At 47.4% G+C, this 25,386-nt stretch overlaps 2 protein-coding genes across 3 annotated transcripts; one reads left to right on the top strand and one right to left on the bottom strand.

The window, feature by feature from the left end:
- Positions 1 to 474: 474 nt before the first annotated feature.
- Positions 475 to 11,175, bottom strand: cdk12 (cyclin dependent kinase 12). Of its 2 annotated transcripts, none has more exons than XM_037476074.2 (14): positions 9,257 to 11,175; positions 7,612 to 8,301; positions 6,991 to 7,170; positions 6,764 to 6,903; positions 6,475 to 6,645; positions 5,612 to 5,801; positions 4,794 to 4,850; positions 4,573 to 4,674; positions 4,095 to 4,172; positions 3,843 to 3,959; positions 3,633 to 3,764; positions 3,231 to 3,451; positions 2,667 to 3,059; positions 475 to 1,116 (listed from the first exon to the last, which is right to left on the bottom strand). In XM_037476074.2, exons 1-14 carry the CDS (start codon positions 10,414 to 10,416, stop codon positions 725 to 727), a joined length of 4,023 nt encoding a protein of 1,340 aa, XP_037331971.2. In that variant the 5' UTR covers positions 10,417 to 11,175; the 3' UTR covers positions 475 to 724. The 2 variants fall into 2 exon arrangements, with proteins under 2 accessions (XP_037331971.2, XP_037331972.2); XM_037476075.2 differs by having other exon boundaries at positions 3,243 to 3,451.
- Positions 11,176 to 12,445: 1,270 nt separating this feature from the next.
- On the top strand, positions 12,446 to 23,707 carry fbxl20 (F-box and leucine-rich repeat protein 20). Its single transcript, XM_037476450.2, has 15 exons — positions 12,446 to 13,386; positions 16,239 to 16,300; positions 16,821 to 16,875; positions 17,016 to 17,090; positions 17,233 to 17,327; positions 17,431 to 17,499; positions 17,580 to 17,675; positions 17,894 to 18,020; positions 18,509 to 18,583; positions 19,031 to 19,161; positions 19,454 to 19,514; positions 19,642 to 19,686; positions 19,777 to 19,833; positions 19,945 to 20,157; positions 21,497 to 23,707. The coding sequence occupies exons 1-15, from the start codon at positions 13,345 to 13,347 to the stop codon at positions 21,602 to 21,604; spliced, it is 1,311 nt and encodes a 436-aa protein (XP_037332347.1). The 5' UTR covers positions 12,446 to 13,344; the 3' UTR covers positions 21,605 to 23,707.
- The last annotated feature ends 1,679 nt before the right edge of the window (positions 23,708 to 25,386 follow it).

The following is a 25,386-nucleotide window of genomic DNA, read 5'->3' as shown; positions in this document are numbered from 1 at the left end:
AGCAGCCGAGTTGATGGCATGGAGTAGCCTTTGTGTGAAAACAAAATAATACTGTCCTGCAGATGTGCCCTGTTGCAAGCATCATCCAAAGCAGACACTCAACCCACGCTGCCTCTGACAGGTCAACATCTTTGAGGAGGGGGGGGGGGGGGGTCACCAAGGAGGTACAAGGCTGAAAGCAGGAGCCGGCACGTATGGTACAACAGTTGCTCCAGTGGTACGTCCCAAATACCTATTCACAGTATTTCAGCGTCCTTCGGTCCCCACCGCATCAGAGTGGACGACCAGGCCGTGCCACACGTATGGATATGTGCAGTGGGCGTGACAATCATTTGTTTGTTTGGGAGAGAAACAAACAAAAACAAAAACAAAAAGGTCACAGCTGTTTTCTAAGTTGAGCGTCAGCTGCACGGCACTCAATTTGGAAGCTAAATGTCATTCAAGTCGGGATCTTCAGCGCACAGGGGAAAGGGGGGGGGGGGGGGGGGGGATTGCGGTGGGCAATGGTCACTTAGTGCATTTTTCAGATCGAGCCTAGGCCCAAACCCTCCCAACTTGGCGCGGCTTGTGCGCGGTGACGAGCAGGACCCGGCAAGGCCCTCCATCGCTTTCCTTAAGACATTCATTCACAAATCTTTGATTCGACTTTAGCTACCTGCTCACGGTCCGGTGGCACATCAGCACCCATCCTCCTCCTCCTCCTCCTCCGGCGCCTGTCGAGGTGTCAGCGGGCGGCTCCGTGAGAAAAGCGGAGGTCCTGGTCCTTGGGGAACTGTGCTGCAGCGGTAGGAGCAGCAGTCCCCAGTCCCGCTGGGGTTTGAGCCGCGGCCGCAGGTTTCGGAGCCGGGTCGGCCACCCGGGGTGGAGGAAGGGGCGGGGCATCCACAGCGGGAGACGGGTCCCCGCCGCGCTCGGCATCGCCGGCTTCGGAGTCCTGCTGGGAGATGAGCTGGAGCAAGGCAGCTGCCATGGCGGGGCTGATGTCCGGCCTGGGCCGGGCCTCTCTTGCGAGGGGGAGAGCTGACGGAGGAGGCCCGGGTGGAGAGGGTGGACGCTGCTCACCAGATGGAGGCACCTGGTCGACCCCAAGCGGTTTCCTCTTTGATGTTGTACCATCTGACGGGGCCCAAACAGGACAGAGGACAAAACGTTAGGAATCAGGGCATAGCAATTATAATTTCAATGTGCAACATCTAAACAATCATGCTATTTTGTTCTCTTCTGTTCAATCTGCACTCACGGAATGTAGAAATGCATTTAAAAAAAAAAAGGGCCTGGCAGTTGACATTCCTACCTTTACCACAAGGGGAGAGCACAGCACTTTAAATGTCTCACCACAGAGTACATTTTAGAACAATGAGGGACAACTTATCTGCCACTACTGCTGCAATAAAGCAATATACTTTAACTACTCTCCCCTGAATACCAAGTTACAGGCATGCCCCTAATCAGATGTATTAAATCGCAACATTGAAAATTAACCGGTTTAACATTGAACCTTTTTACTACACGGAATAAAAATATATTGCATTCATTTATGCAAAACAGATTCAGACGTTTTTCCTCCAACCAACAAGCTTCAAAGGGAAAATGCAGCCACTAGATGAGAAAAACATCAGGAAGGGCATGTAGAGCTGGATGAACAGGAAGGGTGACTTATGTAGAGTAAATCAAAGTATCGGGACACAATAACAAACCCAGGTTAGTCTCATTCTTTTATCTATAGCAGGGCAAACCAAACCAAGGCAGCAAGGGCTTCCGCCGCCTCGACAGGAGAAGTAACCAGAAGGAAACAGGACCGTTACCGTTCCAGGGTCAGCAGCATAGGCAATAGTTTTATTCAACTTGCTAATGCCATTTTTAAATTAATATCCGTGTCAGAATGAACAGTTTAAAAACAAAAACAATTGTGACCAACCAAAGTTAAAAGAAACACATGCAGGTGAGGTCTAAAGACTCAAAACATTTATTTTCACTTGATAATTTATTATACTTTCTTCATAAAAAGGCTGACATTACAGACGGTTAAAGCAACATCGCCTCATGTGAAGAATCCAGACACTTGCTTTATGATGAAAATGAAGTGAGAACATGAGTGGAGATAGGAGAGATACAGAAACAAAGACTGAAAAAGAAACAAGGAAGTGGGAGAAATGTGGAAGGAACAGTACAGTGTGAACCTTTCCATCGACTAAAATGAATAAAACTAAACTTTCTCCCGGTTTATTGAGTACACCAGTGAGAGATGACCGTGTTACCTGGTTACCAGGGTCAGATGACGACAAACGCTGGAGGGACATTTTGCGAGGCACTGCATTTTACGACATGGAAGGTGGTTAAACGGGACTGTGGCGAGCGCGTGGTGAATGTCATGGGTAATGGAAAGGGTGGGGGATGCATGATAGGACTAATGACCCAATTAATTTGGTTAATTTATCACTGTTGATATCGTCAGGAAGTCTTAAGTGAAATTAATTTGATAAGAGTACACAGGAATCAGCAACAACAAAACTCAGTCGGCCTCTATCTGTCCTATCTGCCCTGCTCTCTCCTCATTCTCGCTGTCCCCAGTGACTTTCACTGACCATGGGTGTCCCCCCCCTCCCCCCCCCTTTATAGACTAAACCCAGAATTGCCCTTGCGATCAGAAGTAGAGGCAGACGAACCGCGCATTAGTGCCTCTTCTGATTGGACGCCATTGCTCTCGTCGCCTTGCTCCTCGGCCTGTGGCTTTATGATGTGGCCCAGAATCAGAGCCAGAAGGCCTGCCTGGTCTTCCTGGCTGAGTGCTGGGTCTCCGGATGTCGGTGAGAGTTCCGGGGGTTCTGGAGGTGGCTCTGGGGGCTGGGACCTGGCAGCGGGCTGGGCCTGGTCCTCTGGCGCCCCCTGGGGGTCAGAGGGTTCGCTGAGCGCAGACAGCGACTGGCTGAGTGTCTCTGGTTTGGAGAGGTTAAGGAGCTGAGCCACCTGGGGCAGGCTGAGGTCCGTCTGTCCCTGCAGGAGGTTAAGCAGCACCGCCAGCTCCGTCTGGTTCAACTGCTCTGCAGCAACCCCCAGGCCTGAACACATCCACAAAACAAATCACGCTATGAAAACTACCTAAAAAAACACCGTCAGAAACATTTTATGCTGAATAATTACTTTTACAGTGCAAAGAGGGTATCAGCAGTCTAGCTGTCAACATGGGTATCAAACAAGTACAGTTCTAGTGTTTGAGAGGCAGTTGTTACCTGACAACTCACTCTCTAGGTTAGCTGTAGGAGGCGGAGGCTTTCCTGGCGGTGGGGCTCCAGCCGGGCTGGCTTGAGGCCGGCTGTTTTCTCCGCCGGAGGTCCCGGTAGCATCCTTGCGGGGCACTTTGGGCACAGGCACATCTTCGGGGACCCCGCTCTGACGTGCACGACGTCGCTTCTTACTCCACAGCTCGTGGCAGTCCTGGTGGTGCGGGAGACTGTGCACAGTTGATAAAAGAAATGATTACATTAAATTAAATAGAATAAAAAGAAACACCCCCCCAAAAAATATATAAAGAACAAAAAGCAGTAAGCTTTCATAATTTGTAAAAATGATACATATGTATACATCGAGTAGTACATAGGTGAAGTGTAATCGGAGGCCATTGGGCTACTGACTCTGGCGGCGGCATCTTGCTGGGCTCAACGTTACTCAGGAAGTCGCTGTTGAGCGCGTGCTCCGATGAGCAGCGACGTGCAGGGTCCAGGGTCAGCATTCGGTCCAGCAAGTCCAGGGCAGGAGTCGGTAGACTGGGCAAAAGGGAAAAGGTGTTTCAACTGTAGAAACAGACGCTGGCTGCCCGGGGGAAACGCTGCATTGCTACGTACAAGGCAAACTCCTCCCGCAGCCGCCGTCTGTACTGCTTTTTGGGCTTCATGGTGTTGAAGAGGGGAAGTTTAATGACGTCAGGCCAGGCAGCAGGACAGGGGCTCCCGCACAGACGGCTGTGGGGAAGGACAAGAGAAAGGCCAAGATGGGGGTCAGCGATGATGAATGAATGAAACAAAAGAATTGGGGTGTAGAGGTTGCAGCAGGCGTTGCTAGTGGAGGTGTTTAATGCTCAGAAGGGGGTAACCGACCTGATGAGCTCCAGCTGTAGAAGCTCCTGGTTAGCCTGGAAGATGGGCTTCTTTGTGAAGAGCTCTCCCAGAATACACCTAAGTCATGACAAAGAATGGGTACAAGTAGTATCAAAATATATACGACCACTCTAACCTAAACTAAGTTTTAACTTAACTAAATAAATTTGACTGCATTTGACATTTTAAAATACCTTTCCAATCCCACAAGAAAGTGTTTCCCTCAGACTCTTGCAATCATAGTTAAATATTTGTTAAAATGGTCCTCTGCTTTTTAATCAAGTTAAAATTTGACAGCAGAACAGAAAGAAAATAAAAATCAAGCATCTCACTCTTGAGGGAGCTCAATTTGTGGTAACGGTGCGTCTGAATTAAAAAGTAACTCAGCGTGCTGCAGAGTCTAGTTTACATGGCAGTAATAAACTATTCTTTATCAAGTGTGAATGAATGGATGTGCTATTAGGACAGTCCTACTCACCCACAGCTCCATACGTCAATGGCTGGAGAGTATCTCTCCTCTCCCAGCAGGAGTTCAGGGGGGCGATACCATAGTGTGATTACTTTATTAGTGTACGGCCGACTGGGGGGGGGGGGGAAGAGAGGGGAGGATGAGACTCTGCCTTTCCATAGGGCATGTATGCGATCAATCGCCATTGAGCAATTTAATTATGTATTGGGAAAAATCCCTAGATGTCTTACCTTTCCTCTGAACTGTAAAGCCGAGCCAAACCAAAGTCAGCCAGTTTGATCTGACCTCTGCACGAAGAAAAGAAAAGATCAGCGACAAGAACCAGGCAGAAAACACTGAACACCGAAAGCTCGATGACAGTAACTGACCCAGAGACAGTAAATACAACTCAACAACTAGTTTGCATCCAAACAAAATTAGGACGCTTGCTAGAATTTCCCCAAATTTTCTCCTGTCTGATTCAGGTAAACATAATAAAAAGACAGAATACATGCTGCATTAAAAATAAGGTAATTGCATTATCAGAGCAAGTGTTTAAACTCAAAGAAAGGACAGAGAACAAATCCATGTTCATCCATTCAGCTACTTTTCTTTGCCGGTCCATTTGCAACCCAAAATGTTTGTAGGACGGTTGGTACTGCGCAGGCGTCATTGCTGTAATTTGAGGCACGAGTTAGTAGCAAAGTAGTTGGCTTTGCTTTTGACACACCTCTTGCATTCCAATCATTTAAGTTAGCGTGTGACTGCCTTTGGTCTTTGAGGTTACGGTTTTTACAGAGTACAGCTGCATTTAAACCCTCTGCAGGAGCGCTTTGGCGCTACTGTTGTGGATGTGAATGCTACTCCATTAAAGCGGCTATTGTTTAAGTCAGTTTTACAGCAGGGGTTCAGAGGCTGGTTAAAATAACACACACAAATAAAAAGTATCATGGAAAATCACCTGCAACTGTCCTGCTAATCATGTGAAGCCTAGCAGCTACGGGAGATGAAGCCCAACCAACATTATACATAACGGACACTTTAATACTTCACTCATGCTTTTCTTCACCTGTTGTTGAGCAGAATGTTGGAACATTTAATGTCTCTGTGCAGGAAGTTATTCTTGTGGCAGTAATCCAGACCCTCCATCAGCTGGCGCATGAAGCTGCGGACATGCTCATGGGAGAACTGGACCAGGCCAGACTCCAGGAGGCCCATCAGGTCGTGGTCCATGTACTCAAACACCAGGTAAAAAGCACCTAAATACAGAGTAAACATGTATTTAGAAACCAGAAACACAAAACAAACCCTGAACGTGTCAAGAATCGGGCCCGTAAAACAAAGGTTTCCCATTTTGTTTCATCAGCTCATATCCTTTAACCTAGCTTTAAATATGCTTTAAGTTAAAAGGCTCGTCGGTGAGCTGAAACGACAATTCCAACAATGTTCCAAGTGCACAGCCAGTAGCAGCACATAGTACGACCGTCACGTTTGTTTCTTAAGGTGTAAACCAGCACTGCTCCATACGAGATGAAACTACAAAGAAGGTTACTAATGTGAATTATCACCACGGACCGAGAGTTGATTCGGACTCTCAATCCATGGAGCTTTGATTTGACTGCATATAAATTTAAATCTTTCAATCAAAATGACAAAAAAGAAAAAGAAATCTACTGCCATACAACCAACAACAGTGAATAATAGACAGTAGCATACAAGGTACAGGGCAAAGGAATAAATTGAGTGATTGAGTCATTTGTCATTCTGGTTCTAATCATTCTCGCAGTTCTAAATTAGCTAGTTTAATAAATCCTGTGATTATCAACGCAGCAGTGGGAGAAAATCCTCACGAGGAGAGCGCTTCTTTCAGGCACGACACAGTTCACAGCTGTTGACATGCACAGTCGTGTTTTCAATATATAATCCTCTTACCTTTGTCCTTTTTAAAGTCAAGTGCATCCTGCTTGTCGGTGACTATCTCCTTCATGTTTACAACACTACGGTGCTTGAGCTGCCGCAGGATCTTGATCTCTCTAATGGCTGTGATGGGAAAACCCTCCTTTTCGTTGTCTAAACGCACTTTCTTCAAAGCCACCAGTTCACCTGTCACGTTAAAAAAAAAAAAAAAACATTTTTAGAAAAGAGTCCATTTGAATGCCGTCTCTGCTCGCACTAACATAAAACACATGAGTACGACAGCGTGCTGATAATGTTCACTTACCTGTGTCTTTGTCCTTGGCCTTGTACACTTGGCCGTAGGTGCCTTCTCCTATGATGCCAATGATATCAAATTTATCTACACAGCGTTTTCCCCAGTCGCTCTGGGTATGTTTGCGCTCACCATATCGCGGGCAGCAAATCCTGAAAAGCAACAAAAAGACAATCAGATTTGACCTAATGTGGAGATGGAATAGAGTAAGATTGGACGTGGGCGAGGAAGTAACTGACTTTGGTCTCTTCTTAAGGACTGCCTGTGGTAGCGGTGGCGCCTGCTGGATGGGGAACTGTGGGGGTGAGGAGTCACCTCCAGGAAGGGTGGGGGGTAAAGGAAGGTCGATGAGTGATGGTCGGCTGCGGACCTCCTTCTCCTTCCTGGATGGCCTCTGGGGGGGGGTGGACTTCTTTGGACTGATGATGCAAAACACATAGAAGTTAAGAGAAAAATCTAGTTTATTAAAGAGAAAAGAGATATTCATTGTACGCCCTCATGTGTATATACCACATCAACACCTAGCTGACCATTTTTATAAAGAGAAGCAGGCTGGTCAGTCACTTCGATGGTGTGTGATTTAATGCTCTTGGAATATGACAAAGAACACTTAATACTACTTTATAAACTGGCCGCTAAAGTGAGGTTATGAAATGATAATGATGAAATAAATACTGTATTTTAAGAGCACAGATGAGATGAATGTGCATTCAGTCCAGTGCTGTAAACAAACTTTTTATGTCCTCCTGCACCTGTGGCTGGTGGATTTCAAAGCTTCAACAATCACCCTGGCTGGTGCTAATTTGACACCAGGCCAAGCCAGTTTGTGTCTGGTGTGAGACATGTCAGGGGGAACTCACCTGTCCTGAGTGTTTCCCAGCAGTGCAGGTGGCAACGGCAGGAGAGGAAGAGTCGACGTCTTGTGGAACGGCATCTGCCGGAGGGGGCTGCGCATGGGAACCGAAGCCAGTGGTGCGACGTGGGGGGCGGTTGAGGGTGTGGGAGGGTGGGTACTTGTTTCTGCCTGAGGGGGCAGTGGTGGAACCTGCGTGGCTGGAGCGGGGGGCACAGGAGGAGAGGGCTGAGGAGGTGCAGGAGAGGAGGCGGACGAGGAAGGTGGCGGCGCAGCGACCGGATCCTCGCCGCCGGGAGCATCCTGGGGTAACGGCACAGGTGGTGGGGGCAGAGGTTCTGCTGCCGCCGAGTCCCTTTCTGGCTGTGGCGCTGCAGCTTTCGTAGGCCTCAACGTCGAGGCGCCGGCACACTTGCGTGCCACTGCGGGCGGAAGAGGGGACGCGCCGCCGGCACCACTAGCACGGGCAGCCGCCTCGGCAGCCTGCCGCTCCTTCTTCCTGCGGCTCAGCTCTGCTCCCAGGCTGGAGTTGAGTGGCAGGCGGGAGGAGGGAGGGGAGCGGCTAGCTGGTCGGCTGCTGTGGGAGCCGGCCCCCGCTGCAACGGAGGAACTATGCCTCTTGCCGCGGGATCGAGAGGAGGAGCGACGGGAAGACGAATAGTGCAGAGGGGAACGACTCCTGGAGCGGCCAGAGCGCCTAAATTAAAAGACAGGAATTGTTGTCATCTTTGTGTAGCTGAAGAATAGCATGCATTCGGTTGAAAACAGAGCAAGTAGTAAACTGGCTACCATGAGAACTTTTGACATGGAACGTTGAAATGGATAAAAGGGCAAAAAACCAAATGACTGTCAGTTTCAGAACTTTGACAAAGTTGGAAGTGATACCACCTTCTCCTTGTGTAATATACTATTTAACATTTGCTTTGACTATTTCAGTTGCTGCATAAAATAAAGACATTTCTGAATAACTACACAAAGTAAATTGGAAACATTCACAGGCTTTTCAGGTTTCCCTTGTTAAACCCAAATTAAAATCTGTGCATAAAAATGTTAACTAAAATCATACTATATGACATATCTACTAAAACCAAAAGGTGGAAATGATTAAAGGCTTTTTATGAAGTGGAACAAGTAGAACTATTGCATTAAACATTAACATGACTATTACAATACAATGTAACAGTATGTTCTCGGCATCTAGTGCCAGGTTTTTAAAAACAACGGCGTAAATCTACTAAAAGAGTGATGAGTGCAGTAAAGCTACAGATCCAAGTTATTGTGCCCCACATTTCTGTAGAAGCTAAAGCTCTTGCATTTTGAAACAAACTTAATTCATCTTAACATTTGCTTGTCATGACACCATGTCCATCCTTTCACGTACTTATGGGCCTACAAGCAGAACACATCTCTGGTGGCTAGGGTGGGCCTCTGCGAGTTAACGGTACCGCTGACTTCTGTCAATCAGTAGCATCGTTGATAATAAAACCCAACGATGTGCATCACTAATGTAGAAAAAACTAAATCAAGGCAAAATGGTATTTTGTATTAGGACCTCTGATATGCTACATGTTTTCGAAATGCGTGTGTCCGCGTACACTACCCCCCCCCCCCCCCCATCCCATCTATCCATCTATCTAGACGCCTTTACTCACCGTGACACGGGGCTGGTGCTGGAGGACCGGCGTACGCCATAGGGGCTGTTGGAGCGTCTCCTCGAGTAGGGGCTGCTGTCCCTCTCGTAGCTGGAGGACCGGTGTCTGCTGCCGTAGGGGCTGTCTGATCTCTGCCTGCTGCGGCGGGACATGTCCCCGTAAGGACCGGGGCTCTGCTGGGCCACCCTCCGTCTGGCGTAGCCGTCGTCCCCCTGCTGCCCATACCCGCCGCCCTGCGGACTCTCGCTGCCGGCCCCTCTCCTGGGACTGGGCGAGAGAGCGGAGCTGGCGCCCTTCCTGCGAGGGCTCCCCCTCGCCGCAGCCTTGCCCTTGGGGCTCGACTTGTGGCTCTTGGAGGACTTGCGGTGGCTTCTGTCGGCTCGGTTCCTCTGGGAGGAGCTGCGGCTGTCCTCCGCGCGGCCCTCTCGCCGCTGTTGCTTCTCTTTGCGAGACTTCCCCGAGCGGCTGCTCTCCTTGCTGCGAGATGATGATGTGGAGGAAGTGGTGCTACCCACGCTGGCTACAGGCTGCACTTGGGTGGAGAGCATCAGCTCCCCCCGTTTAGAGTCGCCCTCTGGCTGGACCTGGCGTTTGGACGAGGGGCCCGAGGACGCGGCCTTCTCCTTTCCAGCACTCCCCTTCTCGCGATCTTTGCTATTCTTTTTCTTGTACCCACGTTCTCCATTTCCAGAGTCTCTAACTTTATTGGGGTCCTTTGCCTTTTTCCGGTAGTGTCTGTGGCCCGCGTTCTCGCTACCGTCGGCCTCTAGGCCAATATCATCCCTGTCGTAGTCTGACGACGGATCCAGTCGGTCCCCGCCCCCCACCTCCGAAGGCCTCGACGGCGGGTCTGAAAAAGTGTCCGAGTCGGAGCTGATGTCGTCGTACTCCACCAGAGGCTTCACCGTGTGGACGCCAGGTGGCGCCGCTTCGCCGAGGGTATAATCTTCGGCTGCCGACGCCGCCGAGAATCCGCGACTATGTTTGGCTGATTTGTGTCGTTTGCGTTTGGAAGAGGACATTGAAGACTTTAACTGCACCTTGCCGTCCTTGCTCGTCTTGTCGGCCGCTGAGGCACGAGTCGAGGCCTGGGTCTGGTGCAGCACACTGCTAGATTCCGGCTTCCTCTTGGTCCCATGGTGTCGGTCCGAACCAGGCATCCCTCACGTCCGGCGTCGGTACCTCGGCTGCAACTGGGCCTCGGTGGTCCAGGCAATTCATTCACAAGGGGGAAGAGTAGAGGCTCCTCCAAATCCACAACAGAAACGTTAAGTTACCAAGCAGAAGGAGAAAGAAAATAAACACACCAGGCCGCTCCCGTCCAGTCCTCCTCAACGCCGATTCATTCCATTGGGATAGCCAAAGTAGTTCGACTAAGCAGACCGATACCACGGGTTTCCAGCACTGCAGAGCACGCGGATTGAATTAGTCAGTGGATGAAAAGGATCCCAAACGAACATCGGAGCATTATGCTGTCGTCTCAGTCTCAATTTAGCTAGCACCGCTAGCTAATGCTCGGCGGCTAGCGAGCCGACTCCTGAAAAAGAAAAAGTCCCTTTGTGAAAGGTGTCCTTGTCCAGTGCCAAGTTAAGTTAAGGTGCTTTTATTCCACAGAATTACGACCTTAGCAGTCAGAAACGAAGTGAATGCCTTCATTAAAGACGCTCGTTTCTCGAACAAAATGAAAACTTGACCCGGTTGGTACTGTTTACATGTTCCCTTTAATATAAGTTTTATCTCCTATAAAGTCAATATTGCTTAGAAATCATAGTATTTTAGTGTGCAGTAGATGTTCCAGTTTATTATTAATGGCTCTGGGAATCAACCAGGCCTATATTTAGGGCGATGCTAGTGGATTTAATATCATCCACAGCCCTATCTGAAGGAGACTACAAACGCCATTGTGGCTCCTGTGACTAGCGACTTCGCGCAGCAGAATGAACCGGAAACAGGACCGCTGTCGATCTCGGTAGTATCTTAGCAACGACCTATCACAACACAAAGCCCGCCTCCTGTACTCGTGGTCGCGCGCCAGCAACGGAAAATGTAAAACGAGAAGGAACAACATTCCAGTTTTACAGGATTGTTGTATGACATATTACAACACACAGCACTGTTTTCCCGGGGAATGGCAGTAAAAGGATCATGGTGGGTTTTAAATTTCAAACATGGCAATGCTAGATTACCGACAGGCATAATGGGCAACCGTCCGCGGGCCCTGACAGCTTCAAGCTTTTGTGTCATATGATCTGCGCTTATTTACTTGATCAGCTTTTTAGGGATATTGTTGGAGGGACAGTTTTGTACAGTGTGTAATTGATATTTGAAATAAACTAAATACAATCAGTGAAGATTATTAATAAGGTATTAAAAATGTAGGAATGTTGATAATAGCCTAAACGTCATAAATATAAACAGATGAACAGGTGCAAATTCAACTTATACATATGTCAAACAAAAACACTTACCATCGTAAATTATGAAAAGAAACACGTCAATAGGTGATAATCAAAGCAGCTGAAACATGTAGAGAATGCTGCTGGAGCCCTCTGTCTATCTCTCTAATGTTGACCAAAGTTTTATATAGGTAAACATGTGGGATTGTATGGGGCTACTTTATGATATTACACCTATTTCACAAAAGAGTGGCTATTGTCTGACAAAAACATTTGTCAAGTTGGGTTTGTAGAACAAAAAAATATTTAAGAGTAGTTAAACAAGGAATATAAAATACAAGGTAACATTAATGATATTAACAGAGTACTCCATAACGTGAGTTATGTAAAGTAAGTAACATTCATAACAATAACTGGAGTCAAACTTCCCACACCTGTTCTTCTGTTCTGAAAAACAGCCATAAAAGAAAGAGGCCAAAACCAAGCATTTTATCTCCCTTTATCATATAAATTCTAACTTTGTTTTAGGGTTACAATGATACAAGTTCGTTGTCAACTCAATAACATAAATCCAACGAAATAAATTAGTTTCCAATGAAACGTTTAGTACATGCAATTTATTATAATTAAACATAATTTATACGGAGAGCAGACTAGTTGATTTGCTTGGAGCAGCATTTATAAACCACAATTACTGTGGTTGGTGTTTTCATTAGAAAAAGATTGAACCCTCATTTTATGGAAAGACACCAATAATTAACATCCTTTTATTGTGGAACAAGACAACATTAACTCATCAAGCACGTGTTCCAACGTTTGATTACGCAATTTGACGAGCAACTTCCTTGCACGTTGATTGGATCAATTGTCAAAGTGGGCGTGGTAAATGAGAACCAGGAAGTCGCGTTCTGCAAAATGAAAAGTTAACGTTTCTTGAGAACAGTTAATGCAATGGAATTGAGTTAACAAACATATAAACGGTCAATATGACATAATGGGACAAACAATGCGTTTCTTTGTACCGAATAGTACATGCAACTTGTTGTGTCATGATAGCAGTAGCTCATAATTCAATGATAGGGCCTTCAGGTGGAACTTACTCATAGTTAGACATATATAGCCTTGGATAGGTCCTGTAATGTGTCAGTTCCAAGTACGGTATATAAGGGCAATGATGAACTATGTAGATAGTATTATATATTCTAACTGTCTAGGCTCGTGTCAAAATCTATCAAAACCTGGTATTAGACTGTACTTTTATTTGTTGGTTCTTTGGGCAATGCACGCAAATATAATTTCCCTTTCAAGTGATGTAAAGTTAGTCCCAGAAAAGCACCATTTTGGGCTCCCAGGTCCTATTCCTGTCGGGCTATTGTGTGGATGGATGGAAAGCTGTAGCCTGTAGGGGGAGAAGAAGGAGGCGGAGGAGGTGAGGGCAACGCGAGCAGATAAGAGAACTGGCTTACTGGATGTCTTCTGCCTGTAGCTCGCATTTAATCCGATAGAAGACGTCCTCGTCAGTTTCTGTTTTTACAGTTCGATAAAAAACAACAACAACGACATCGCCACCGAGGAGCTGCCGCCAGGACGGTAGCATGATAGTCGTGCGGGGGACTCGGAAGGAACAGGGCCCGTATCTGCATTTCGCTTCGCCTACACCGAATTCATCGAGTCGGTAACCGGCCTGCCGACATGGGGAAGGAGGTAAATGGAGTCTCGCGGAGCCGCTTCGAGGTGAGCCCACCGTCGTTGCGACCGTACGGCCGTTGACACACGCTCCACGTAGCCGTTAAGCACGTTAGGATGCGGGCCTACACGGGGGACCGCCGCTGTGCGTATTGTTGGGACTGCGCCTACGGGGAGGCGGTGGATGCAGCTTCCGCAGTCACTGTGTAGGGATTGGGTCAAAACCCAAGCGTTTTATCGGTGGTTGAGGCACGCCGTATTTCACGCGAAGAACACGGCGGTCGTCCCAGCACCCCCCCACCCCCCCACACACACACACACACACACCGAACCCAGTGTTGTTGTTGTTGTTGTTTTTGTTGCTGTTAAGGAAATGGAGCGATTTAAAGGTCCCAAACGTTTCGCATCGCGCCGTCAAAACAAAGACGCCGAGGCGACACCGAGGACAGCTCCGGGACACATGGGCATATTTACTAACAAAGGACATTTGTTGACATCACAGTTCCAACACGCCGTTTAACAATCATCCTCGTGTCTATCCGGCCGTGATTTTTCTTCTAATGTGACTTTTTTCTGGGGGGGGGGGGGGTGTTGGAGGAGCTGTATTGTTGTGCACAGACACGGCCGCTGCGGTTGTTGGGGGGGGGGGGGCTCGGGTTGGGACCAACGTTTGCACTAGAGACTATCAACAAATGGGCCCAGTTACAGTGTAACGTGTACCATCACCTGTACGGATGGCAGGAGTACTGCAGCCACACGAACGCGCGCACGCACACACAGGTTGTTTGCGTTGTTGTCTTTCCCCGTTTGTGTAAACTTTGTGTCGCAGCCGCAAGCGTAGCCGATATATTTTTGGTGGAACAACGGCACCCGAAGGAGCCCCGGCCGGTGACATTAGGCCATGTAGCCTAAGCACTTAGTGTGGTTTAATCCACAGCCAGTGTGGGATTTGTGTGTGGTTTTATTTATTTTTAACGGCGCAACAGCTGACGACTCGGAAGATCCAGGCCGTTACCTTCTGGCCCGACAGCTGCGGTAGAGCTGCTGTGTCAAGCTAAGCGCATTCCGGCCAGGGGACCACCGGATGTGGCGACCTTAACTTCAAAATAAAAATGGGGTGTTTCGGGTTTTGGGGCTTCGGGTAATAGGGTATGTCTTTTCATTTCTTCGTTTATTTGCAGGGGCAGCGCTAATTACTGTTAGCTGTATAATTTACTCATGCGTTGAAGTACTGCATGCTCATCAAAAATGCTCAGTGGTCAAACGGCTCAAACCCAATTGCTGCATTATATGCTAAAGGGAGCTGTACTTTTGTAGGTATTTTGTTAAGCTGCTCGGTTTAAGATACTAATCTGCTGTATACCAGCCTTAAACAAAAGACTACAGCCCTTCGATATGTAACTAATAACAATATCCTGACAACAACATTTCAGTTATATAAAAACATCATCGCTTTTTGTTTAGCTTCACAATGATCTCTAGCTGCAGGTTATATCCCATCCAGCTTTTTTACCTCCTGCCAGGCCTCCTTCTTCCCTTCTTCCCCGACTTTAGTTGGCCCAGTGAAGAAAACGTAATGCTCGCATTCATGCAGCATCAGGTTCATTTTATGTTAGATCACAAAAGGGGAGAGCGTATGCCCGTCGGCCACGCTCCGCTGGCTCCTTGGAACTGGCCCTGGATTATTTGGAGAGAATGTAGTGCTGTGGAGTACATGCTATTAGTCAGTGTGCCCCAAATCCAAACGTGAAATGTCTGTCCCATCTTACTCATTCAAAAGTTTACACATTTACACTGGCAGGCCGCCCCTGCATAGACTGTGTGTGTGTGTGTGTGTGTGTGTGTGCTGATAAATAGGTCTGATAAATAGGTCTGATTAAGTGTGTACGTCAAAGTCTGGAGCGCATATGAATGTGGTTTTAGGATAGACCTCCACGAGTAAAATGGCCGCACTGTAAACTCTTTTAGCAACCATATATTATTTAATTCTGTTTAGAGACACAACCATGCCCCTGGTTAATACCAGTAACAAAGTGCAAATGCCCTGCTGGTTTTGTCGCAGATGTTTAGCTCTTGGAAATAGCATTAGCACTTCTGACACTTATTTACACGCCTCTCAATTAACCCGTCTAGTCTAGATCTATCTTTCTAAATCCATGCAGGAAAATGGATGTGGCCAGATGTTGCTTGATTTTGCTTTGCTGTGTCTGAAGGGGAGGCACCTGAATCTCATCGTCTTAACATTAGATTACATTACATGTCATTTAGCTGATGCTTTTATCCAAAGCGACGTCTAGCAGAGTATTATTTACCACAAACCATGGGAACCCTGGTGTTGTTAAGTCTGTTAGGTGTGTGTGTGTGTGTATTTAAGAAGCTCGGTCTTAGTTAATGCTAACGTACTGTCTATTTGTCTACTTTGTCTTCTATTTGTCTACGTAGTATTTGCACTCGTACGGTGTAGAATCATACCTGTTGACATCGATTAGCTGTTTGCAGAAGCTGGAACCATTTTGTTTCAGCGTTGCAAGAATGGGCATTCTCCATTCATGCAGACGTGGATGCTGTGGTCAGGGGAGGTATTTAGGCAGCATATGCAGGCGGAAAAGATAACAAGCAAGCGGAGGAAATCCCAGCCCCGTAGTCGACGGTACAAAGTCCTTTCCTGCTGATTTTGTTAAGAAGATACAAATTCCAGTTTGCTGTGCTGTTTGATCTTCTGTTGCTCCGTGTTTTCCGTCACTTGGCATTGCATCTATCTCGGCTGATGAGATTAAGATCATTGTCTTTGCTTTATATGCTCGGGATATCATTGGGTGAAGTGAGTGGATGGAAGGGGCTCCCCAGCTTTTGTTTATGAAGCACGGCCAGGACTCACAGCCTCTTCTGTACCCTTTCAGATGTTCACAAATAGTGACGAGGCGGTCATCAATAAGAAGCTGCCCAAGGAGCTGTTGCTACGGTGAGTGACCTTTTTGAAACACTTGACTCGGAATCTTGTAGTTGTTGTTTTGTTTTTTCAGGAGCAAATGTGGCGTGTTGCATTCTCCACACTCACCTCCCTTCCCTTTGCTCTCGATCAGAACATCCAATCAGACACAAAGGCACAATTGGCCTTGCACCACCCTCCCCCCACTAAAGCCCTCGAGCAGGACACATGTAGGACACGTGTGTGTGTGTGTGTGTATAAAATGTTTAAACTAATCACCAGGATTAGAGCCCCGCCCCCTCCTCCCCATGTTAAAACTGTTATTAAGATCAGATTTGTCTATAAAGCATTTGAATGGAATTCAGGCAAAAAGAAAAAGGGATGCTCCTGAACAGAAAACAAAGGCCATCACTCCAGCCTCGGCCTTACCTTACTTAAGCAGTTTGAGTGTCTTCCTTACATCTTGCAAACAGGGCAAACGCATCCATGCGGCCCCACGGCCAAAGAGGCAGCGGGGATCAGAGTCTCTAAACCGTCCCTGTCTGTCTTCCAGAATCTTCTCCTTTCTGGATGTGGTGACACTCTGTCGCTGTGCCCAAGTCTCACGGGTGAGTCTGTGTTCACAAGGCGTGTGTGTGTGCGTGTGCGTGACTGTGTGTTTTTGTCTGTGTGTTTCTAGTGCGTGTGTGTGTGCCAAGTTTGAGAACAAACTTGACCCTAAACGTTGCGTCTCCCTCCCTTCTCGCAGTCCTGGAATGTTCTGGCCTTAGATGGCAGCAACTGGCAACGAATCGACCTCTTTGACTTCCAGAGGGACATTGAGGTGAGTGAATCTGATCTCTCACCCGTAGCTTTGGTCTTTGCTTTGGACGTGTGTGTCCTCGCTTCACTTCTGATACGTTGTTGATCTAAATGGAGGTTTAGAAGCGTACACAGCAGGCTGAGTGGTCTGCTTTTTGTTCCAGGGCCGGGTGGTGGAGAACATCTCAAAGCGATGTGGGGGGTTCCTTAGGAAGCTGAGCCTGCGGGGTTGCTTGGGGGTGGGTGACAGCGCCCTGAGGTGAGTACGGCGAGGACTGGCCCGCACAGACATTTCCGTTGGACTTCAGACCTTGGAGAGAGAGAGAGAGCTTTTCAACTTTTGTTTGTTTTCCTCCCTGTAGGACTTTCTCTCAGAACTGCAGGAACATTGAGCTGCTTAGTCTAAATGGCTGCACCAAGATCACTGACAGGTATGGGGCATTATTCTGGGATGCCAGTGTCTCATCATGCCTTCTCTCTGCAAAAGGCTCATTGTCTTTCTCCTCGGCAGCACATGTAATAGCCTCAGTAAGTTCTGTCCCAAGCTGAAGCACCTGGACCTCGCCTCCTGTACCTCAATCACCAACCTGTCACTCAAAGCTCTCAGGTGTGTAGCATTGATATATATATTTCCCCTGAATGTGCAATATACGCAACCTTAGATATCATCAGTGTTAAACCCAAGCGAGTCAAGTAAAAATGTTACCATTATCCTCCCTCCCTCCATGCCATCTTCTCCCCCCCCCCCACCCCCTCCCTCTCCTTTATTGTTTTACATTTCTTTTTCCCCCTCTCACTTGTCCGTTCTGAATGTCCTCTTGTCAGTGAGGGCTGTCCCCTGCTGGAGCAGCTCAACATCTCCTGGTGTGATCAGGTCACCAAGGATGGCATCCAGGCCCTGGTGCGTTGCTGTCCAGGACTCAAGGGCCTTTTCCTGAAGGGATGCACACAGGTGGGCTGGAGCTATTGGCGTGAGCTGGAGATGCTGACTGTGCACGTGCTTCGTCCATACTGCATTGTGAAGGATTTCGTTAATTCAGCACAACGTTCTATTGGATACATTTGAAAGCAGCTTCATGTGTTGAACCTCTCGGGCACACTGTTCCCATCGCTCAGTTACTGCACTAAGTTTGTTTTCTGACCATTAGCAACTGTGGGTCAGATCCTCAATCAGAAAATGGGCGATCACTTAACCTCTCAAAGCCAACAGTGTGTGAGGGACATGTCGGGTAGAAGAGTGGTTTAACAAAGTGTTTACTGTACTAACTACCTCTTTTTTTTCATTCCGATTGCAAACTTAAAAGCCATCACTTCTTGTGCAATAAAGGACGTTTCTGAGGAACTGCATGCAAGACAGCGATAACGGCAAATGACAACTTGTATAGCACCATGTGTTAAATGTCTGGTTGCATGACTGTGTCTCCCCTTGTGTTTCCGCAGCTGGAGGACGAGGCTCTGAAACATATTGGGGCTCACTGTCCGGAGCTGGTCACGCTCAATTTGCAGACCTGCTCAGTAAGTACAGGTCACGGGGCCCGGCGATGTGAGCGCGCGTAGAGGCGTGCCCTGGTTGTACATCTCCAAAATCCCCCTCATTCATCACCACCTGTGTTCTCCTCCTGCCCTCATCCTTCGTCTGTCCGTCTCCTTCTCATCGCACACCTCAGGAACTCGTTGCCTGTTCATCTACTTCATTTTTCACCTGTTCCTCCTCTGCCTGATCTACGGAGTTTTCTTGAGCAACATTTAAAACCGTTTCTTTCATTTACTGGATATTGGTAGTGGCCATGCACGTTCTGTCTGTTAAAAGCTGCACATTGATTGCTTTTGAAGCGTAGCTTTTTGTGAGCACGCAGACATTTTGTATGTTTTTCACATCTCGCCTTGGATGTTGATTTTAAGTGACCTCCCCCACCCCCCCCACACACGCACAAACGCAAACAGAACTTTCTCCATGAGCAGCAGATCACAGACGAAGGCCTCATTACAATTTGCCGGGGTTGTCACCGCCTGCAGTCTCTTTGTGTGTCGGGCTGCGCCAACATCACAGACGCCATCCTGCACGCCCTGGGACAGAACTGCCCTCGCCTCAGGTGAATTTACACGCCTGCACTCGAATGAAAAGAAATCAAGTAGCAAGTAAAATGCCCGTCCAACCGTTTCAATCTGGGCCGCATACCGCCGTGCTGGTGTGACAGCCACGTTCGTAATAGTGATCGTTGTGGCAGGGGTTTTGGACGGAGGGGGCCCAAATTGCGCGGGCTGTTGGGGTTGCTGACTTGGTGGCTTTTTTTGCTACATTTTAGCAATATTTTGGGGCCACTGCTTTGGTTCAAAAGAGTGACCGGCTGTTTGTGTGACCCTCTGCTCCGCTCCTCCTTTCAGAATATTGGAAGTGGCTCGCTGCTCTCAGCTCACAGATGTGGGCTTTACTACATTAGCAAGGGTGAGTGTGGCACACAACAGTTCCATGCTTGATTGAAGTCTTTGGATTTCTTCTCACAGTAGTTTTTAGTCCCAAAACCTTTTGAAAACAAAGTGTCTCTCAGTTTATGTCTCTTTCTCTGCTATAGAATTGTCATGAGCTTGAAAAGATGGATTTAGAAGAATGTGTGCAGGTAATAAAAAAAATCAAAGCAACAAATGATGGTTTCCACTGTGGTATGCTGTTATGACATTTAAAAAAAACAACATGTTGTTTGCATCAGATCACAGATGGAACACTTATCCAGCTGTCCATCCACTGCCCTCGTTTGCAAGTCCTGGTGAGTGTGTGCATGTGGCTGTCAGTCCTGTTGGCATTTACAAGCACGGCGGCGTATGCTTTTCTAGCAAATATTGGAGTAAAGGGCGCTCCTGTGTTGGTACTCCTGTAGAGTCTATCCCACTGCGAGCTGATCACTGACGACGGCATCAGACACCTCGGCAGTGGCCCCTGTGCTCACGACCGCCTGGAGGTGATCGAGCTGGACAACTGCCCCCTGATCACAGACGCCTCGCTGGAGCACCTGAAGAGCTGCCACAGCCTGGATCGCATCGAGCTCTATGACTGCCAGCAGATCACCCGCGCTGGCATCAAGAGACTACGGGTGAGCGTGGGCTAATGACCTTGTTATAAGCACTGATTCTTATGCACTCGCTCTACTAAAATACACTTGATTTTTCACGAGCCGATATATGGAAGATCTATGACTTTTGTATGCACACAAATGGCTGATTCCCCTTCAAATCTTCCTCCTAATGGGCTGTCAAAGTTCATAGATAATTGTGGCCGAGATGAATGCGATTTAAATATTTGAACGCAACTTTGTTTGCCTCCGGCGTGCGTTGACCCCGGACACGACGCGTGCCTGCAGTCAGTTAAACATGAGCGACTGAGACGGTAGCTGAAGGCGGAGGGACCTTTTTGCATTGCAAGTAAAACAAATCGAGGAGGGACATACAGCGGAGAACTGTGCAGAGTCATTTCTCCATTTGGCCCGGGAACGTGTTGGTGGCTGCTCGGCTACTTCCATTTCTACAGAGTCCGCAGAGGACCAACATGGCTAAATGTCAGCAGAGCAAAGTGCACGAGGACAGCAGGAAGAGTCCCCAGTTCAACATGTTCCACCTGAAAGAATTCTGCCTGATCGAATGTTTGTAGCTTTGAGTTCAGTTAAACAACATTGTCTAAAATACACTCTTTCTAAAGAGATTACTCATTACCTGCCAAATTAAGTCTTCATAAGAAAAAATTCAAAATGTGCGAATAATTAGTTAATTGTTTTAATCTGTTGACCCCCCCTAATTAAATAGTGAGTGCTTCTTTTCTTTTTCCAAGAGAATATCAAGTTTAACAGCACAGATACAGTATTGCACAATTGTCCCAATACAAAGGGTGCTCCTAAAAGTTCACTTTTATTACACAATTCATGATACGGAGGTCATAAGATATCTCCAATAGGTTTTCTCAAAATTGGGCAGTGTATGCAATCAAGCTCATAACCGCAGACCAAACCTGGACTGGTTTGGTGACACAAATAAATAAATCCACGAGCTGCTTTTAGTTCCTTTTTTAATGAAGGTTTGTTGTAAATACAAATGTCTTTAACGACGTATGAAGAGAAGGACCTTTGATGTCACCGTCTCTCACCGCTCTCCAGTCTCTAAATGAGGAAGGAAGAGAACAAGTGGGGCACAACGTGCCGTATGACAGCAGCCCTTTTTCTATGAGAACGGCCTGAGAAAATTTTAGCGGGATGTCCTGGATTCAAACATTTTGTCCGAGCAGCACTCTGGTGTTCGAGTTACCGCTCCACCCGCAGGAAGTGGATCAAAACTGAGGTGTGAACTACCAAAAAGTGAGGGATGTTTCTGTCCACAGAGAGCCGATCTCATTCTGTAACGGTACTCATTTTGGAAGTGTTGTTCCTTCTTCCCTCTCCACAGACCCACCTGCCGAACATCAAAGTGCACGCGTACTTTGCCCCCGTCACTCCGCCGCCCTCCGTCGGGGGCAGTCGTCAGAGGTTTTGCCGCTGCTGTGTCCTGCTATGATGTAAAGACAACAACCCCCCCCACCCCCCCATCGTGTCCCTCGTACATGCGCCCCGGACCCGCTGCCCCCGTCCTGGCGCCCTGTCACAGAGAATATGCTGGTGTGTCCTCCCTATTTGGAGCTGCAGAGAGAAAGAGAGGGGGGGGGTAGAGGAGAACCAAAACAGCCCACATGGTCTCGGGTAACTTTTTTCCCCCCCAAAACATTCCCTGAATCTCTCCACCACACGCATACACACACACACACACACACACACACACACACACACACACACACACACCAGGCTTTCTGATATTCAGACACACTTGCATACACCGATTAACTGAATGTCAGAGCATACCTGGTCTGTGTTTAGTGGCCGAACCAGTATTACAAAAAGGGTTGTGTAAACCTCGAATGTGGTCACCTCTGTGAAGGGATTGAACTCTTCATCATCAAATGAAGTACAAGTTTGTCCTTTTTCTCATCAAAAACCATCGTTTCGTATTTTCGGAGAGAAGCACACGCTTCCACGCAGCACTTTGAGACCGGCAACGGTTCTACTTTGTTAACAAAATATTGAAAGATCCCTGCGCCGCTCACGCCTCGCTTGGTGTTGAAGGTCACTCAATGGCCACCTCCCTCAAGGGAAGGGCGTGTGAGTAAGAAACCGGTTAGCTTTTTCCTCCAGGCTATTTTGGAAAAATGGGCAGTAATGCGTCCAGCAAACTCCCGGCATCTCCAACAAACACATAGACAGCCCCAAAAAGCCTGTTTTGTGAAAAACACACTTGCAGCTATTTGCACCTATTGCAGTTAAGCAATGATAAGACACTTTACCCAACAGCCATCTCTGAATTTAAGACTCTCATTTCACTAACCACACACACTGAGCTTGCCACACCTAACCTCTCACCTCTCTCTGTTGCAATCCGAAGCTTCAACATGCTGAAGAATGGGGAGGGGGGAGGGGGGGGGAATATAAAAAAATCTTCAATATTTTTCTAAAAATGGACACCAATTAAGAATCACATGTGGGAACTCAAGAAGATGCCAAATGTTGCATGTAACACCTCTAGTTTTTTAAAATCAAATTGTAAATATTGTCCGTGAGCAGAAGCCAGCGATGCGACAGGCGAGGACGTGAGACGGGGCAGAGGTGCCTGTCGACGGGTCTTCCCTGAGGGAACTATGGTGGCACGGCTCACACCACGCTCCACGTGCTGGAGTTATGCGCCGCAGCCTTCGGACGGACCATTGAGCCAGCACCTAACGTGGAGTTTGACAGGAGAACTGATGCTGGCCTCCGTGCCGACACGCCGGGGGGGGGGGGGGAAGTAATAAAGACGCTCTTTCGACAGCGCGGAAGAATATGAAAGTCTGACCGTAAACAATGGAAAGAAAAAGCCAACTGAAACAAAGTACGTCTATTTCATTTCGTCGCTCTTGTTTTTCACCCGGCGACTGTTCTGATGACGAGGAACTGGTGCAGCGGTGAGAGGACGCGCCCGGTTCTGGCGTCGGCAACTTCTTCAAATCCTACGAGGCCTTGCGGGGAGGGTGGAGAAGAAGCACCCTGGGATCTCCTCCGTCCGTCCGTCGGAGCGCTGGGACCGCGGCGAAGGTGGAGACGACCGGATCCGACCGCCGGAGGCTCTAAAAAGAGGTTGTTTCCGAACTATGGCCCGCTGTAAGGATTTTTGTCACAACAGAGGGCTATAATGGATCCCCCCTCCCCAGCCCAATGACGTATTGAAGCCTTTTTCTATCTACTCTCCTCTCCTGCACTTGCACCTGCTTTATTCCGCGTCTCTTCTTTTTCGTCCGGTTTTCCTTTTACACGTGTTGTCTTTCGCTGCTTTTCTTTCTGATTTCTCTACCGTTTCTCTTCTTTTTGCAGTTTGGTTTTGGTGTGGTTTGGATTGCGCCTGCTCTGTGTTTTGTCAAGTCACGAGTTCATTGTCGCCAAGATGAGTTTGATTCTTCTTCTTCCAGTCCTTAGTTTTGATCTGATGGTGTTTGTGTTTTCATTGAGAGTTTTTTGTTACTTAATGTCCAGAGTGTAGCCTTTGTCCAGGGGAAGTGTTGGCAACAGTGCAATTTAAATAAATGTTGAAATTTGAGGGGGGTATTTTGTTTGTTTTTTACTGTGAGTTGAGTTCATGATGAAGTCTATGTATGATTTTGTATTTCCCTTATTGAATTGTTTCCATCAAGGAGACCTCTCGCGATGGCTGAAATCAGATTTTCTTTTTTTTCCCTCCCAAATGCGTGCTTTGTATGCCTTGCTTTTCCTCTCCCATGAGGTACCCATGTCCAAATACATCAAACGAGACAGAAAATGACAACGACGGCTGCGTCGGGCAGGATGATCTGAGATGAATCCCGTGTAATCCAGTCGGCTCTGTTTGTTTGTTTTTTTGAATGGGTTTACGTTGGGGATTAGCGAACAACTAAGAGTCCAAATGGCGCAGATGTTCGAATGTACTGCCTGTGCGCTCCGGGGTTAAGACGGTCAACTGGACAAAGAAGGAAACGCGGGATTTTAAACTGAGCCGGGGTTGTAACACCTGCTTGCCCTCAGTCAGTCACTGATTTGATTTGGGTCACCAGAGCTTTAAAGCCAAACACTTGGACGGGGTCACAGGTAGTTTCCCCGTATAGCTTTGTACAAAAGAAACATCCTGCTATTTATAACTTTCCATGGTACAAAATACACTACAGGCTCCCGAAAAAAGCAAAACCCCAGACTCGTTTTTCCTCCCAAAACGCCTCCTCTATCCTTCTGTTGGACCTTCCAGTCGAGCTGTACGCGCTTGTTCCATGTCCCAAACACTGGAGTTAAGTTGAGGATCAGGACGGAGAGCAGGAGGTGAATCCACAGTGTGTGTTCATGGTAGATTGACACCTGTGACATTTCAAAAACGTTTTGACAACGACTGTAGTTCATAAAATTGCTGTAAATGTTTTTTCTTTTCTTTCTTTTTTTTCCTTTCTTTTTTTTTTTTTTTTTTTTACAATTAACCGATTATAAATGAATATATACGTATAAATAAATATATACCTATATTATTAAGACTTGTCATGGTTTTCACTCTGGTGCTGAGCTCGATCTCGCGTTGCGGGCCGCTGTCTGAGCAGCAGGTGGCAGCCGCGAGCCCGTCGCGTTGGTCCCCTCACGCTGCAGGTCCTGTTTCACCTCTCAGCTGGTGGCGGGATTCAGGATCTTCTCATGCCTTTCAATGAGAGAAATGCATTCACTTTACTCAGGACTACGGTGGGTTAAACCACCAGTTCTGGGCTATAATTCACTCTTTACTTAAAGGACATGATAAAATAAATTGCCCGTTTTAAAAAAACATTGTTAGTGGTGATTGTAGCTATTCAAATGCAACTTTTACGTTTTCTTAAAACGGTAGTCAAATTCGTATTTGGACATTGGAGAAGGTTTGTCTTTCTGTGATTAATCCTCAACTTCATATTATGTCGTTCAACATCCTGCAATGTCACGATGCAGACATCATCACATTAAAAATTCAACATTAGGAAAACATTGCCCATAAACCTTGGGATTGAGCACCGAGCACCATGAGACAAATATGCCCCCCCCCCCCGTCCCACCGGAGTCCTGCGATGTCAATGTATGGAGGAGGAAATGTTCCAAAAATACCTTCTAATGTCCAATGGAGGAAGCAGCAGAGGTACCAAGAGCACCGAGAAGGAAGTGACGGACCTGCAGATTTGTGTAGTTTAGATTTGGAAGGTGAAATACAAATTATAATAATTATAACCTTGCAAAGGT

This window comes from Pungitius pungitius, chromosome 12 (assembly GCF_949316345.1).
Source record: "Pungitius pungitius chromosome 12, fPunPun2.1, whole genome shotgun sequence".
Classification (NCBI taxonomy): domain Eukaryota; kingdom Metazoa; phylum Chordata; class Actinopteri; order Perciformes; family Gasterosteidae; genus Pungitius; species Pungitius pungitius.
Note: the sequence above shows the minus strand (reverse complement) of the source record. Positions and strands in the feature narration are given on the sequence as shown.